The sequence below is a fragment of the Berghia stephanieae genome, chromosome 8 (assembly GCF_034508935.2).
Source record: "Berghia stephanieae isolate SIO BIC M18660-M18661 chromosome 8, UCSD_Bste_1.3, whole genome shotgun sequence".
Taxonomy (NCBI): domain Eukaryota; kingdom Metazoa; phylum Mollusca; class Gastropoda; order Nudibranchia; family Aeolidiidae; genus Berghia; species Berghia stephanieae.
This window is the reverse complement of record NC_088367.1, coordinates 14,718,095-14,735,905: the sequence shown is the minus strand read 5'-3', so window position 1 is coordinate 14,735,905 and position 17,811 is coordinate 14,718,095. Positions and strand designations below refer to the sequence as shown.

Below are 17,811 nucleotides of genomic sequence, written 5' to 3'. Positions count from 1 at the left end.
GGAAAACACTCAAATGCTCACATTATACATTCAAAATAACAAATATAATAATATATAACAGAGAGATGATTTACAAGGAAAAAACAATATCATCTCCCAAAAGAATAACTATGCATTTGACTGTTTCCCTCACAGCCAGGACTCCGGCCAAGGCCAGGACAAAAACCAAGTAATCTCATTCCAAGACAAAGACAGAACGCATGTTGAAAAACAGATATAAGGGGATAGAAGACACAGTATGTACCTCCCTGCCCACTATGGGAGGTCAGGAGCCCCACCCAGACTCCTGAACAGGATCTCCTCTACAATGAATGCAATCAGATGGTTTCTAATAATTACAATACCAGTAATAAATAAACCTGAATATGAAAGCTTCAAAATAATGCTACTTAACTATTGTAATGGTAATAATATAAATAAATTGAAATATAGGTTGTTTTACTTCTATAAGAGTGGTCCGAATTGTCACAACTGGGTGTCCTAATTGGCACAACGGGGGTGTCCGGATTGGGACAAGTGACTAGAGCCCATAAAGTTAAAGCAAGCCCAAACACACCCATAAAAGGTGATAATGTAGAGTATTTTATCAAAATTTTTAGATGAAATGCGTTTGCAACATATGCAACAAGTATTTTCACAATTACTGTCCGTGTGTGGCCAATATAAGTCATTCAGCTGAGAGAGCGATTTTGACAGTCCGAATTGGAATACCCCACCCTACAGTTTTTAAAGACAAATTTATACACAAAAAATAGAAAGGTGAATTACAGGGGATAAAATATACTGAGACATACTAAAATACCATTGCCTTAATCATGGAAAAGAGCTTCAACCATAGAAAAATAAAATAAAAATAAAATACAGTGCAATCCCTGGATAACAACATTGCACGGGACCGGAAAATTATTTCAACTATTAGAAAGAGGATAACCCGATATTTCGGCCACATCAGAAGGCACGACTCACTACAGAAGACCATTGCTGAGGGAAAGATAGAAGGCAAGCGTGGTCGAGGACGAAGACGGACAAGCTGGCTTGGAAATGTCGCAGCGTACGTAGGAAGCCCCATAAATCAATGTGCGAAACTCGCAGATGAGAGAGAGAGAGAGAGAGAGAGAGAGAGAGAGAGAGAGAGAGAGAGAGAGAGAGAGAGAGAGAGAGAGAGCTGGCGAACCATGATCTCCAACGTCGTGTCCGACATGGAACATCGGTAAGGTAATTCCGGGGTTTTCAAGATGGCGAGAAAAGGGGGCGTTTTTTTTGTTTGTTTGTTGCTTTAGGTCTCTTCCAACACAATTGAGGTTATATGAGAGACCGCTGAAACAAAAAAACAAGCAATCTAACAAAAATAGTACAAATGTCCATCAAAATCATAACCTAAAGATATCATAAGCTAAATTATAAATAACCAAGAACAAACAGGCAGAGGATTTACAGGAAAAAAATATCCCCTGTCAAAAATACAATCACAAACCAAAGAAGCAGGATAGGCTAGTAAAGAGAAGAAGAAACGACATCACTATCGGATCGTACACCCATGCGAACATCATAGGTATATGATTCAAGGGTGATGCTCCCATCCAACCACCCGGGCGTGGTGAGACCCGAGAATACATACCGTACAATGAGCGGACAAGTGTCTGAGAGAAGTCACGTCCTAACGACGTTAGAATGTGTATTTTTCCTGTTTACAAAGGGTATACCAGTTACACTTTTACTTTCACTCTCCAATATACATTGTCATTGTTTTGATTTAACAAAAATAAGAATAAGAACACAGATGCTCACACCTACTTTTAATCTGTATTAATTAAAATCCATGCGATGCTGATGAGTTTTGGATACCGAAATTTTTATTTAAGTTCACCAAAATGCAGGGCACAGTAGAATGCTGCCGAAGAAGAGGAAGACAGAGGAAAGTGTGGCAGGATAACATTAAAGATTGGATAGGATTGACGTGGAACAATCTAATGAGGAAGGCCCAAGACCGTGATGATGGCGTCGAATCGTGAAGTCTGCATCCCGAGAGTCCCCCCGACGACCAACCGGTCATGGGATAGAGTGAAAGTGAGAGAGATACATCTTAAGATATATATATATATATATATATATATATATATATATATATATATATATATATATATATATATATATATATATATTTGTTTTAAATTTTAGAAATAATAATACAATAATAACTAGTTATTAACCACAATCATATCAAACTTGGACTGATGTTTAGAACAATTGATTTTTAAAATGAAAATAATAGGCTGTCATTGTTTTCCCCGCCATTCCAACATGTATTTTAGACCATACTTATCTATAAATGAAAATGCCCCCCATAGGACAGAGCATTGCCTGATATCAGTTAACCTCCACTGACCTCAGACAGTTAGTTAACAAGGAAAGTTAATGGACCATTGAAAGTTCCATTCACTGATAATCTTCTTTTGCTGTGGTTCCAAATGAACTGGAACTGATTCCAGGCAGTGTTGTGAAAATGTGTTCTGATTTGTCGGTAACAAAGCGATCTTATTGGGAGGGGAAAAAAAAAGCGTTTTTTATTGGTCAATAGTACGAGATGATGATGGTCGTGCATCAAGCATCGGTTTCAACTGCCGTTTGTTGCTATGACGATGTCGCTAAACATGGGTTTTTACAAAAATGTATGCCGTTATTTGGGAGTTTTTATTACTATTAATATATAGCAAAAAAATAGGGACCGGAGGTCAATCTCGCTATCCAGGGGTTGTCGTTCACCAGAGGATGCACTGTAGTTAATTACATCCCACTTCTAGCCACATTCTTTTAAAAATGTAACTATTTACACCCCAACATCTGTTTCAGGGAGAAGAACTTCAGCCACAGAAAAAAGGGTAACCATTTACATCCCATTAGCCTTTTTCAAGGAAAAGCGCTGTAGCCACAGAAAAAAGGGTAACAATTTACATCCCAATTGCCTTTTTCATGGAAAAGAGCTCTAGCCACAGAAAAAAGGGTAACCATTTACATCCCATTAGGCTTTTTCATAGAAAAGAGCTCTAGTCACAGAAAAAAAATGTAACTCTTTTTAATGAAAGTCATAAAATTGTAATTTATTCTGATAATTCATATTCTAGTAGCATCTAGACATAACGTTGAGTATCTAAATTAAAACAAAAGCAATGAGTACAGTTTTAGATGTCTCCGTTGTAAAGAGGAAAAAAATCATGGTAATATCAAAATTATATTTATGTATGTGCATAAGACGAAGTAGAAATATAAATAGGAAACTATAGTATAAAGTCCTGTCAAAAAGAAAAGTCGTGAATATTCAAAGAGCAATGAAAATGAGATGGAGAGCTAACCTATTTTAGGTTTTACGTTTCGTTAAAATCATCATGACTTTTATAAGTTAACATTTTGCCCTTTCATAAACGCTACTCAGCTGCACCCATAGCCGACAATTCTGAATGTCAAGCGACGTTGAAAAAGATAAGTGATGAGATGGGTGGAGATGAGTGAGAACATGTTATAATGGGTGTTTTCAGGTTATCAAAACCGTTATCACTCATTTGTCTTTAATTGTCGCTGTTATAGTATTGACTTTAACAGATTTATCATTAAGATGCACCGTACAACATATCTAATCTTTAAAATTCAAAATGAGTTTTCTATTTTGCCTTTTTTGCTCCCCCCCCCCCCCCCCTCCCAATACAAACATTTAGAATTTGACTGCACTGAGTCTGTGAGGAAAATAAATTAAGAGAGAGATTTGTTTTGTTTTTATGTTTTTAAGGGTTTTACGGCGCTTGCAATACATCATATCAGCACCAGTAAATAGGAAGAAAATGGGATAATAAAAAGTTTTAGAATAATAATTAAAGCACCCAAGAAAAGGTAAGAAAGGGGAATTGGTTCAAATAGGAAACAGGTGTAGATTCCACGAGCACACTATCAAAGTTTGAGATCCAAATAATATCATCTCCCAAAACTAACTATATATTTGACTGTTTCCCTCCCAGCTAGGGTATCCTGCAAGGGCCTGGACAAAACCAAGTAATCTCATTCCAAGGCAAAGACAGAAAGCAAGTTGGAAAATAGATATAGAGGGATAGAAAACACAGTATGTACCTCCCTGCCCACTATGGGAGTAAGAGAGAGAGAGAGAGAGAGAGAGAGAGAGAGAGAGAGAGAGAGAGAGAGAGAGAGAGAGAGAGAGAGAGAGAGAGAGAGAGAGAGAGAGAGGGGGGGGGGGGTTCAATACCTAAATATCACCACGCAGTATAACTTTTGTGGTGAAACAATCCATCTTGATTCAAACCATTGCAATTGTTATACTATAGATCATAAACTGGACTTATGATAACCAAAATCTAAAAATATTAATACGATTTTAATTCCCTATAAAAATAGAGAAGCAGACATCTTCATCCAAAACTCCATCTATATGGTATGCAATTTCAGATTTTTAGGATTTTAAAAAAAAACGGCCTTTAATGATAAAATTTTAAAAAGAAAAATAAGCCCAATTAAGACAATTAAAAAGATGGAAAGAATGTCAAAGTAAAATGAACTAAAAACTTATAAATTTTCTCATCAGATAAAATTTAGAGGAGGGAGAACGAATAATGAATAGATGAAAAATTAAAAATTAAAATTCATCCTCACGTTTACTTAAATGAATTTCCTATAATCGGGAAAATAATAATAAAAATATTAAATTGAGTAAGACTGTAATGAAATGCGAATAGATTTCAGAAAAGCAATCTGTGAATACAAAGTGGTGGTAAACAATCTGAAATATGGCGACTAGCAGACATCGTAGATTAAAAAAGTTACACACTGTAAATAAAAATAGCCATAAGTGGTAGAAAGATTGGATTTCAGAATCACAAAGCAGTCTTTTTTGTTTGTTTGTTGCTTTAGGTCTCTTCCAACACAATTGAGGTTATATGAGAGACCGCTGAAACAAAAAAAACAAGCAATCTAACAAAAATAGTACAAATGTAAATCAAAATCATAACCTAAAGATATCATAAGCTAAATTATAAATAACCAAGAACAAACAGGCAGAAGATTTACAGAAAAAAAATATCCCCTGTCAAAAATACAATCACAAACCAAAGAAGCAGGATAGGCTAGTAAAGAGAAGAAGAAACGACATCACTATCGGATCGTACACCCATGCGAACATCATAGGTATATGATTCAAGGGTGATGCTCCCATCCAACCACCCGCACAAAGCAGTCTAAATACCATCTTCTCTTTAATAAATGCAATGTACTCTCTATTGAAAAATACCCATCTCTTATCTTTTTTTATTATTATTTGTTGCATCATAAACATAGGGGATGAGGTCGACACTAGGAATAGATGGTTGAGAGGATATGGCATTGCATTCCCATCTCAAGGATTCAAGTTCAAACCTTGCTTTTTGCAACTTGTTTTTCCCTTTAGTAAGAAACTTAAGTCCTTATTGCTCACTGAGCAACGCTGCAAAGCGATCGATGCCTGGGTTATCCCCTTGCATTCTCAAGATGGTGTGAGAGAAATATAAAGGCAGTCCTACTATTAGAGCCATGTACTACCTCACTGTGGTAGGCTACGTCATTTTAAAAGACATTATACAGAAGCTAATGTCATAATTTCCAGGTTGGATCAGGCTTGCAGGCGGCAAGAATGTCTGAATATTCTTTAACGGCTCATGACCTGATCAAATGCACACATCACATCATTTGTCATCCCTTGCATGAATGAAAATCCAATAAAAATTGGAAATATTCCATAACTGACGACAATTTTGTTTTTGAACTTATAATTTTCTTTTAGCAGATCTCTGTTAATAACAGTAATAATATTGTCCATAATTAAGTCTCTCGTTGATACAGCTTTGGTGCAACATTTCATATCAAAATATGAAAGTACAAACCCATTAGCAAGTTTGCATTCATTGATATTAGTACCTGCTCAATCTACTGCAGTGAAAGCATGTTATATAAAAAGTACCTAAAGTGAAAGTTAACTTATTGGTATATTTCAGTAATCAAACATTAAAATTCTTATTTTTCTCACTGTCTTGTCGATGAAAACATCAATGTTTGTTTTTAAGGGTTTTACGGCGTGTGCAACACTTAGGTTATATCAGCACCAGTAAAAAAGGAAGAAAATGAGACAGACAAGTTCTAGAATTACAGTTACAGCATCCAAGAAAAAGTAAGACAAAGGGGAACTGGGAACAAATCCGGAACAGATATAGATATAGATTCCAAGAGCATACCATCAATGTACTTAGTCTGAGATCACATAAAAGTCTCATCCAGACACCAGCACAGAATCCCACTAAGACGAACACACTCAAATGTTTACAGAATACATAACTAATAAAATAGAGAGATGATTTACAGTGGAAAAAAACATCATCTCCCAAAACTAACACTATACATTTTACTGTTTCCCTCCCATCCAGGGTATCTGGGCAGAGCCAGGACAAAACCAAAATAATCTCATCCCAAGACAAAGACAGAAAGCATGTTGGAAAACAGATTTATGGGGAGATAAGACAAAGCAAGTGCCTCAATGCCCACTACGGGAGGCAGCTCAGGAACCCCATCCAGAAAACATTAATGCGACAAATTAAGGAGCAGGCACTGATGTAAGATAGAGATCTGAAAAAAAAAAAAAGTAGGATGAAACAGTGCCAGACAAAGCAAGAAAAAAACAAAACCTAAATAAATAACATCCCAAAAAATCAGTCTTCATCGAGAAAGACTGATATGTTGGAGTGGATCTTTTGTTTTCTTGTATTTTTCTTTCTTGCTTTGTCTGGCATACTTTTTCAGGTATTTACGGATGAAAACCAAGCTCGGTATTGTTTGTCGCTAGATTATTGTATATGGAAATACATAATTCATTCATTTCTTATGGCAATGGTGGACAAGGCAATCAATATCATTAAAATATTAAGAACACAATTATACATAATTTACATCTCTCTCTCTCTCTCTCTCACTCACAAACAAACACACATACATTCAAGTTTACAATCCATCTCTCTTATTCTCTTCATCTTTCAAAAATTACAAAGAATTGCCAATATTTTATATAAATATATATATATATACATCTATTTCACATTCTCAGATATATACATATATTTCATATACAACTAAGTTTGATTTGGTGCCATTCTGAAATAGCATCAGAGATCAGGTAACACAAGATGCTTTGTAATTCTCCATCATGGTGAACTTCCCCATTCTTCACTTAAGACTGTAACCATGGGAGATATCTGAAGAGAGAAAAAGATTGATCAGTTGATATAAAAATATAAAAACAAAAGCAAAAATGACAAATTGGGAAGAGATAAATTTCATCTTTTCTCTCAAATTTTTTGTTCCTAATCTGTACCTATCATCTTAAAATGGGGACGGGGACTAACTTTGTAAAAAAAAAAGTACACACCTGCCAACGTTCCCAGATTGCCTGGGGGTAATTCCCGTATTCACACTCAAATTCCCATCTTCCCGGTATTGATAGAATTTTCTCGGATTCTCAATCTTAATGCACTGCTGGTCAACCAAGAAGGGTCATAAAAGTTTGACAAACCAGTTTGTGAGAAAACGCAAGACTACAACAAGGGACAGTTTGCAGTCCAGTTCTTCCGCCACCCAGTACACAGCCCCCAATACATCCTTGTACACAATGTAAATAGTTTTATAGTGAGTTCACATTTTCTGGTATCTAATTAAATTTGCGGTATCATCGTCTTTTTGTTTTGTTGTCATTGTAAGCCTCACTGTTTCACACTGCTTTATATTTTGGTGTGTGTTTGTTATTGGTTTTAAATTGGTGTTCTATTTTATGTTGAATTGAAAATATTGAAAAATTACGGTTTGTCTCTCTCTTTTTTTTTTTTTTTTTGTTACTCTTTGATCTTGGAAGATTTTGCCAAATTTTAATTTTGAAAAGTTTGCAAGTCTGAAAATAATCAGCAAGGTGTAAGCAGCCCGTATGTTGATCCCAAATGCAATGTCGCAATTATGTTACTAGAGTAATGCAACAAAGCGGTTATTCCTAAAGGACACTAAGGGATTAAATGGAAAAGGTGAGAAAACATAAACGAATGACCAAAATTCAATCTACATTTCAATAACATATTGTTGGGAGCTTTTTATGAGTTGAGGAGAGTTAGAAATGAGAGGACTACCTATCAATTAGTCTCATCTTCCTCTCAGCTCCAGGGTTGGATGGAGGGAGTTTGTATTTTGTCTTTTATTGAAAAATGTCAGAATTGAGGCTTGTGGTGGTTTTGCAGCTGATGAAGTCACAGGAGAGGTCGATGTATAAAATTTTGAAGCAACTGAAGATGTAATGCTTGCGCTGTTCCTTCCCCCACCCCTTTCTCACAACCCATTTCTCTTTCACCCCAAAAAAAAAATCTGCAAAATCCCCATCCCTGTATATATCATGTCAAAGTAAACCAGATGTCTAAAAATGTTTACTTTTTGTCACTTCAAGAAACAATATCTCTATCTATAGCCCTCAATAAAGAATAAAACTGAAACCCCTATCTCATATTTTTCACTCCACTGTATCAAAATCCCCCAGACACATTACTGTGTTGAGACAGTGGGCCACGTATGGAAATTGTTGTTATGGAATTTTAAAATGCTTGCAAAAGTTTTGAACTATGCAGGTGTAATGATACACGTCTGATAATACAAATCTATGATCCCATTGTTGTAATGAGAAACTCTCAAACCAATGCAAAATATTGCCCATTAAACCATTAAATTCAGCATGGATATCAGAATTGTAAATAATAAAAAATTATTTTTTTAAAAATTGAGCTTTATATAGCGCAATATCCACTAAATGTGCTCAAAGCGCTTTACAAGGGGTCCCTGGTCAACAGCAACATTTAACATGTAGGACGGGACATGCCACCTGTGAGGCGATATTACAATTTTTCGGACGACACCGCTGTTAACGGCCAGGTACTAATTTTAAACCTGAGTACGGCGAGAGAATGTGAGTAAAGAGCCTTTTCCAAGGACTCAACGATGCGCTGAGACGAGGCTCGAACCCAGGACCTTCTGATCCGAAAGCGAGGGTCATACCACTAGACCACATAGTGGCACTTTACAGTGGGTGCTGGACTCAACAACAGACATGCCAAATTGAAAACTTCAAATTTAGTAATTTCTATGTCAATTTTTAGTAATTTGACAAGGAAATTCGTAATTTCTGAAATTGTGTATGAACAACCACAATATTATTACACTGTATTATTATTATTATCAGTAGTAGTAGTAGTAGTAGTAGTAGTAGTAGTAGTAGTAGTAGTAGTAGTTGTTCTTCTTTTTCTTCCTCTTCTTATCCTTATTATTATTATTATTATTATTATTATTAATATTATTATTATTATTATTATTATTATTATTATTATTATTATTATTATTATTATTATTATTATTTAAGTATTACTAAGAATTAAAAATTCATAATTTTCCATAAAATTTCGTATTTGGCCATGAAATTTGTCTAAAATTCGTAAAATTACGAAAAATTTGTAAGATTTGGCAGGTATGCAACAAGGTTGCATTCAACAAGCAGTCCAATTAAAGGAGGGATCCAGAAATCCCAGTTTCTTGGCTCTATATTTTCATAGTAAATAAAAACACATTCAGCGAGTATCTTTGATGGCAAAGTTGCACTCAATGAGGTCATTCCCACCAGAGAAATACTACCCGCAAAGTGACTCATTAGAAATTTCAACTTCGAATTTGTTGACTACACGTGTCAAATACTGTTCTGCCATATGTCTGGATTTAAAAAGATGTATTAATATTATTATTGTTTTTCTTATTAGCTGAAGGAGTTTTGAGCCCGAAACGTTCCATGTCTGGTATTTGTTCTTATTTTGAAGGTGTTATTTTCATTTTGTACATTACTTTTAACATTTCAAATCGGTTTTATGTCGCAGTGAGTTCGGGGCTAAAAATTAAATCTATGGTCAAAAATCCAGAACTTTGGGTTGACATGTTCTAGCAAAAGATTAAAATTTCATATTTCTGATCATCTTAATTTAAAATCCAAAGTTTTTGCTAACTTGTTCACCCCTACATAATACCAGTTTGAGGTGGTGGATCATAACTGTCAGATTTCCTAAAGCCGTACGGGAGGGAATTCCATAGCCTTAAGGTACTTACGATTTGTTTCTCTGGCTATTGAGGACCCGTCTTTGAGGTGGCTGCTGAGAGGCAGGGATTTGTTGAGAGAAGATGGACCATGAGGATAGTTTGTTGTTGTTGTTGTTATTGCCTTTGTCCTTGTGAGGTGGGCCAGTGGCCCGCTGTGAGGCAGCAAAGGTGGACAACATGTAGCTGGGTTTGACTGTAGAATTTATGTTGCTGGGTTCTGCGTTGTTCAGTTCATCTGAAAATTGAAAATATAACATACAAAAAACAAATCATTTTTTTCCCATTACATTTATTACAATAAGTGTAATTTCAACAATCAAGTTTGGAAGACAAAAACATTCTGTATTATTTGTGGCATACCAATGGTTAAGAGTGATATCTACACCCTTGAGACCCTTGCCAGTGAATTTTAATGAGACTGAGACCAACCCCAAAAATTCATGAAATTTTTAATTTGTTCATGAGGTTTTCATTGATTTTAATTGATGTTGTTTGTATGATTATGATAATGAAAAATGGAAAGATAAAGAAAAAGAAAGTAGAACGACTAGATCCTATTGAACTATAGTAACAAAGCAATTAATTTTCTTTTAAATCAACATTTTTCAACAAAGTAAGAGACTACCTCTCGAATCATTCGTTTATAAAACCAACTGAAGCATCAGGAAAGTTGGAGAAGAACAGTTGAGAAAAAGAACTGATATCCTGAGGCCTCAGCCTACAGACTGCAACTGATGCAGTGAAAAAAGACCATGACCATTGGCGATTCCTTGGTGTTGCCTGAAGCACTCAATGCGTAGAGAGGATTGTACAAGTGAGGTAGGCATCAGTGGCCAAGCTGTATAATGACTCATCTTGCAACTACATAAAGCAATATTGAGTGTTGCCAGAGGCTGGATAGATAGCAACTGATCAAAAGATTTTGGGGACAGACTGGGTTAACTGTGTGTCAAAAAGACCACAATATCTTTACACAGCTCAAGACATGTCCTGCTTATTCAAATCCATCCCTCAAGTGTGTTGAAATAAAAGAGAACCAAACAATTTAAATAGCTGATAAAACTTATTGCTTATTTCCATTCCTCCATAGTCCAGCATTTTTTCTCAATTTGGAAATGTTGAATAAAAGCTACATATCAGAACATGCAATCTGATTCTGCTTGGCAAATCTTTTCAAATGTTTTCTAAAAAATAAATATCACCTACCTTGATTATTAGTATTCACTATATTTCTAATTTCCTTCATGTTGCTATTCTTCCGCAAAGCAGCAGGCTGACGTTGTCCACGATTAGCCAGAATTGTTTCCCGTGAGTATGGCTTAGCGGATAGGTCCCTCTGATGTCGTCGCTCCTTTACCCTGTTGAGGCGATACTTCATTCTGGTGGTGGTTGTGGCTGATTCGTCGTTAACTGAGAGTGGCAACACAACCTTCACCGGTTCCACTTTTTGGGTTTGTTTCTCTTGCATTGTGGTTAATGGTTTATAGTCCACATCATTTGGAAATCTGATTTGAATGAAATAAATATGAAGAAAAAAAAAACAAGAGATGAAAAACCATATGATATAAATCAATTCATGAGATTCATAAATAAATACAAATTTACATATTTCCATTTTCAGATGGTGAACCAAGGCAAAGACATCATACGAAGGCTAAGATCTCTTCCAGGGACAGCAATTGTGCTACCTGTATTATTATTTTGAAAAATATAACTTTCAAGAAAAAATGCATTACATCTGGTATAACCCAAAATAAACAGGTCCAAATTATTATACTAACTCCCTACATTCTTCCCCCCCCCCCCCCCCCCCCCTTACCTATTAATACACAATTGATTCAAATTCAGAACAGATTCACATCAGTAGTAATCACGATGTAAAGTCGTTTTGAAATAAGATGAAAAGAGGCATTTAATGTGTTGCATGCCAAACTATTGTTTGGATGAACTCAATAATTATCTTCTAATTTTGTGATTTGGTTTCGACAATGATCTTGTCCATAAGAGATGAGAATAAAGGCTAAGAGGTTGATTGCGTCTTCTGCTTTGTGGCTCTCCTGTCCCTACTCATTCTCCTCCTCATCATCATCTTTTTATTCTTTTTCTGCTTCTCCTTTCTTCCTCCTCCTTCGAATGTTGAACTCCTTATTTACAACAATATCTCTACCCTTTCTAACCCAGCTTCTTGTTCAAATTCAACCCTGACCACAGCATGTTACACCCCAAAGCCAGCGGCTCCTACTGTCCCCTCCAGGACGCTTCCAAGAGTCTACCAGACTTGTTTATTATCACTTCAGATTTTATTACGGATCTGCTCTGCCAATTTCACCTCTCGAGGTGTTATCCAAAAGAATGGTGTATTTCATGCAAAGAGATAGAGTAGGAAGGTCAGTATATAATATCTGCAGAGCATTTAAATTGTGTTTCTAAAATTCATGTTTACTCATACTGTTGAATGTTTATTTTTTTTTGTCTCTTTTTAGCGGTTGAGACTAATTAGAAAAATGAGCATGCTTAAAGGAGGGGTCTATTTGGGTTTATATTGTAAAATTCTGTTTCATGTTGGAAGCACACTAAAAGCCAAACCATGTTTTAGAACCGGAGTGCTTATAACGGAGACAAATATATTTTAAACATTCTTGCTAATGACTGAAAACATTCTCAAAAGCAAACAAACAGTAAAGAAACAAATGTGTATCATGTGTACTATCATAACCTTTCTTAGCTGCATGGAAAGCTGATAACAATCCTAACACATGACAGCCTTTACCTTTTTGTTTGGTATTTGCTACTGTTGGCATCAAGAAGTCGTAAAGGTGACCTCTCTCTGAAGATGGGTGGGGCAGGAGCATCCTTTGTGGGGGCTGTAAAAAAAAACAAAACAAAAAAACATGTCTCTTCTGTATAGAAGTCTCGAGAATTTTTAAAACTTATTTCCTATCAAGTAAGTAGTGTTTTGATAGATAACTGATTTGATGTAGGATAAATTGGTTTGTATTAATTTCATCTGATGACCATACAGCATCTTGTAACAAAATTAATCAATGTTAAAAGGGCTCAGTGACTGGATGGGGACAATTATAGCAAAACTCTGGCCATGGCATTGTATCCTTGGTAAGCATTTTGTACACAGTACCTCCACTCCACTCAGGTGTCAATAAGTACCTGAATAGAGGCAGAGTGATGGAGCAAAAAAAAAAAAAAAAAAAAACCCCAAAAAATTGATGCCAGACAAGTGACTTGTCCTATAAGAAATGAAAATTTAGTTGCACATGGTCTGTTAGGGAAATAAATGAAGTTTTGTGAGGTTTTGTGATATATATATATATATTGTGATTATATAATTATACATGTGTAATTTAATCATTTTCATTATATAGCGTTTAAATAAAATGATGAACAAAATCAACACGGCAAATAATATATTTAAAACAATGATTGAAGCTGCTCAACAAGGAGCATAATCAATTCACAGTTGCTCGCAATTTTCTATTTATAAAAGATAATTATAAAAAACAAAACAAAGAAATAAACAAAAATCAAACAAACAAAAACAAAAGGAAGAGATAAAATTTATATAAAATCTTAATTCAAAAGCAGAGAAGGTTCATTAAAACGTTGGTGTCCGAATAACATTTCCTTTTAGAAAATAAGTTGTGATAGAATAGAAACCTATTTTCTTCATTTCTTGTGAATGAAGAAAAACATGTTTAAAAAAAATAAAAATTGAGCTTTATATAGCGCAATATCCACTAAATGTGCTCAAAGCGCTTTACAAGGAAGATAAAACATGTTGACTTACCTTGTAATGTAGCTCCAGGAAGCAGTGACAATCGCTCTGTAAGTGAAGGAATTCCATGTTTTTTCAGTGACCTGATCACAGTCTGCATATAAGGATTCACCTCGAGTTCTGGTGTCTTGGTTGCCTCTATTTGATTTGGACCTTCATCAAAATAATGTCCAAAACTGAAAAAAAAATAAAAGAGTTCAATTGATTTTACAAGAATATTATTTATTGGTGCATTGTTAAATTTTAAGGGGGGAAGCGACACTAAAGGGTCATTTTTTTTATTTGATGAAATATCCTAAACTTCTATGCACAGTCATAATGTATATGTTTGGGAAGGATGATTGCATATAATTTTTTTTGAAAAAAGTTGCCCGTTGCTATGGAAAAGACGCCATATTGGAAAATTAACAACAAATCTTGAAAAGTCAAAGGCTTTTTTGTTTATCAACCCATTGCCATAATATTAGGCCAGAGGTAGAAAAAAGGAAAATAAAGAGGCTCCAGTAGCCCGATGTTTAATTTTTTAATTAGAAACTTTGAAAATTAAGTTCAAAGTTATTACTCGATTATTCCCCTTGAAAAAAGTTACATAATTTCAAATACTCATAAATTAATTTTTTTTTTCAAAAATCCGGCTCCTAGAGGACCTGCGTATTTTTATGGCACTCATTTGTAGAAAGTTTGAAGAAGATTGGTTGAAAACTGAGGGAGAATATAGGTTTTTAGTGACGAAAATTGCAGTTTTGAGAAAAACGCATTTAAAAGTCAAAGTAAACGAGTTTAGGGAAAAACTCTCCTCTTGCTCTCTGATTGGATTGTGACCACATGACATAATTAAGAACAAAGCGATTGGTTGTTGAAGATAGAGAAGAGTTTTTACTTTTCATTGATATGTTTTTGCCTTTACTTAGTTATAAAGACTATTTGATATTCTTTCATGAAATCAGTCCACTGAAACTAAAAATGGGCAAGATTTATCCATACCATGGGTCACAAAATACGTTATTTTGAGTAGAAAAAAAACTGAAGATCAAGTTCTCATGCAATTTTTTATGCAGACAAATGGTCGAATGACAACATCCCACCAAAATCTAATTTTAGCAAACTGGGTCAAAATTCATCATTTTTAGTTTCGCTCCCCACCTTAAAAGAAGAAAACTTGTTAAAGAAAATTTGGATAAAAATGGAGAAGAAAGTGGTACTTCTAAACCCTCCTAAATATCTGACATTTGGTAAATGACACATTTTCAGAAAGATATGTCTCGTTGTTAATCTGTAGAAATTTAGTTATAAAAAAAATAAATAATCAAGATCTGAAAATTTATGACAGGAGATAAGGATTAGCGAAAAGCATATAGAAAAATAGAAGGCCCTCTGAGAGGGCATCAATTTTTTTCAAAAAGACAAATTATTGTGCAGGCACTGGTAGAAATGATAGAAATCTAAAAGGTGTGTCTGAAACAGTGTAAAACAAATCAGAACAAAAAATACAAGAAAAAAACAAAAAACCCAAAGAATCAGCCTTAACTGGGAATCGAACCTCAGAACTCCTGATTACTTGTCAGACCAGCAACAAATTACAACACAGAGGTTACCCTCTGGTTGGGACAATTTAATGCTTATGTTCTTCACAATGGTACGCATTTCCGCTATGTACCTCACCTGCATCATATTAAACAAACACTGAAGATAAGAGGATGGGGATGAAGACAATAGAGTATGTTCAATTGTGATTATGAAAATATAAGAGGATAGGGATGAAGACAATAGAGTATGTTCAATTGTGATTTTGAAAATATAAGAGGATAGGGATGAAGACAATAGAGTCTGTGTTCAATTGCGATTTTGAAAATATAAGAGGATACGGATGAAGACAATAGAGTATGTTCAATTGTGATTTTGAAAATATAAGAGGATAGGGATGAAGACAATAGAGTATGTTCAATTGTGATTTTGAAAATATAAGAGGATAGGGATGAAGACAATAGAGTATGTTCAATCGTGATTTTGAAAATATCAGAGGATATGGATGAAGACAATAGAGTATGTTCATTTGTGATTTTGAAAATATCAGAGGATAGGGATGAAGACAATAGAGTATGTTCAATCGTGATTTTGAAAATATCAGAGGATATGGATGAAGACAATAGAGCAGTGGCGGTTCTAGCCTATTCATAGTGGTGGGGCAAAGATGATTCGGTCATATATTATATATATATATATATATATATATATATATATATATATATATATATTATTAATATATAAATATATTAATATAATTATCAACTTTTGAAAAAATAAAATATTTCAACCACAAATAATCACATTCACTATGAAATGACAATACCAGTAGATTTTAATTATTCCAAACGTAATCAAAAAGGAATCACGAAAGAGAATACAACAAAAAAAAAATAAAGCGACGAGACAAAATGCGACAACACCTTGACAATACAAGTCCATTTCGCTCACTCAAAAAATTAAAGAGATGCTTTAATCCCTCAAAGGCGAGATTGATATTTCTGTTACATTTTCAGAAGTACGTAGTAACTTTAAAGTTTTCATCGAGAAGCAACAACCGCGATATGACTCGAGTTTCATTCAGAGCTCAAATTGCATCATTTTTACTGCTCTCTTGGTGGTTAAAATGATTGTGCCGGTGGTGGTAGTGGTTGGAATAGTGGTAGCGGTGGTGGTGGTGGTGGAGGAGGAGGAGGAGGAGGAGGAAGAGTAGACGGTGAGGGAGGATGTAATTATGGTAGTGGTTTTGGTGGTGCTTTTGGTTAGAATGATAGTTGTGGAGACGATGACGAAAATTATATGATGATGTTGATATTGTTTTTATTGCTATTGTAGTACTTGGTGTTAATATTGTTGTTGTTGTTAATGATGATGATAATGATGGCAACGACGATGTCGTCGACAATGATGATTACCGTACGATATTACAAAGTTTATTCAATCTTAAGCTTTCGCCATTAAATCATACAATTTGATGACAACATACATGAAAGTGGACAAAAATGGTAAATGGAACCAAACAATAAATTGATACCATTAATAACCACAAAAATACAACAATCGTAATACCACCAATACGTACAATAATAATTAATAATAATAATAATAATAATAATAATAATAATAATAATAATAATAATAATAATAATAATGATAATAATAATAATAACAATAATAATATTACCATCATCATTACTACTACCACCATCACTATTACCACCACCACCATCACCATCATTATTACGTTTCCAATCAGTTTTTCTCGTTTTTTAAAAATTTGATACCTTAATAGACGAAAATTCCGGTGATTTTTTTAAAGGATAGTTAAAATATCTACGATTTTATTAACCCTGAAAACTACGATTTTTATTTTCCTATTTCAAGTAGGCAGGTCTGCTATGACAAGTATCAGTTCCATAGTAAAAAAAAAAGACAAATAAAAACAAAGTTTACTTAATCTTAGGCTTTCGCCAATAATTCATACAATACAATTAAGACAAAATAATGCTACCAATCTCTCCTCATGCATTCGTTAGACTATAACAATAACGACCGTGTTATCTTTACTCCTTACCCAACCAACCCCGAGCTTCTCGCCTCTTCATCGCGAACTATCTTATGTATGTATTTGCTTCAGGACGGGCAAGTACGGAATCTGCCCACCCTTCCTTTAAACGTCTTTATTTCCTCTATAACTTAGTTAGAATTCAACTCTCTCCTTTCTCAGAAGAGTATTTCTTGTATACTAATTCAATTGTTGATTGTTGAGTAAACCAAAATGGTGGTTGTATTTTATATATTATTTAGTC

The 17,811-nt window shown here is 34.5% G+C and overlaps 1 protein-coding gene across 1 annotated transcript in view; it reads right to left on the bottom strand.

The window, feature by feature from the left end:
• Nucleotides 1–3,057: 3,057 nt before the first annotated feature.
• The window catches only part of LOC144978220 (uncharacterized), a 45,214-nt gene continuing 30,460 nt past the window's right edge, over nucleotides 3,058–17,811 (bottom strand). Inside the window, exons 20-24 of the mRNA XM_078924012.1 lie at nucleotides 13,991–14,154; nucleotides 12,959–13,052; nucleotides 11,395–11,693; nucleotides 10,198–10,423; nucleotides 3,058–7,274 (exon numbers count right to left, since the gene is read on the bottom strand). Coding sequence (XP_078780138.1) covers nucleotides 7,250–7,274; nucleotides 10,198–10,423; nucleotides 11,395–11,693; nucleotides 12,959–13,052; nucleotides 13,991–14,154 — 808 coding nt within the window. The 3' untranslated portion in view covers nucleotides 3,058–7,249. The remainder of the gene's footprint in view (nucleotides 7,275–10,197; nucleotides 10,424–11,394; nucleotides 11,694–12,958; nucleotides 13,053–13,990; nucleotides 14,155–17,811) is intronic.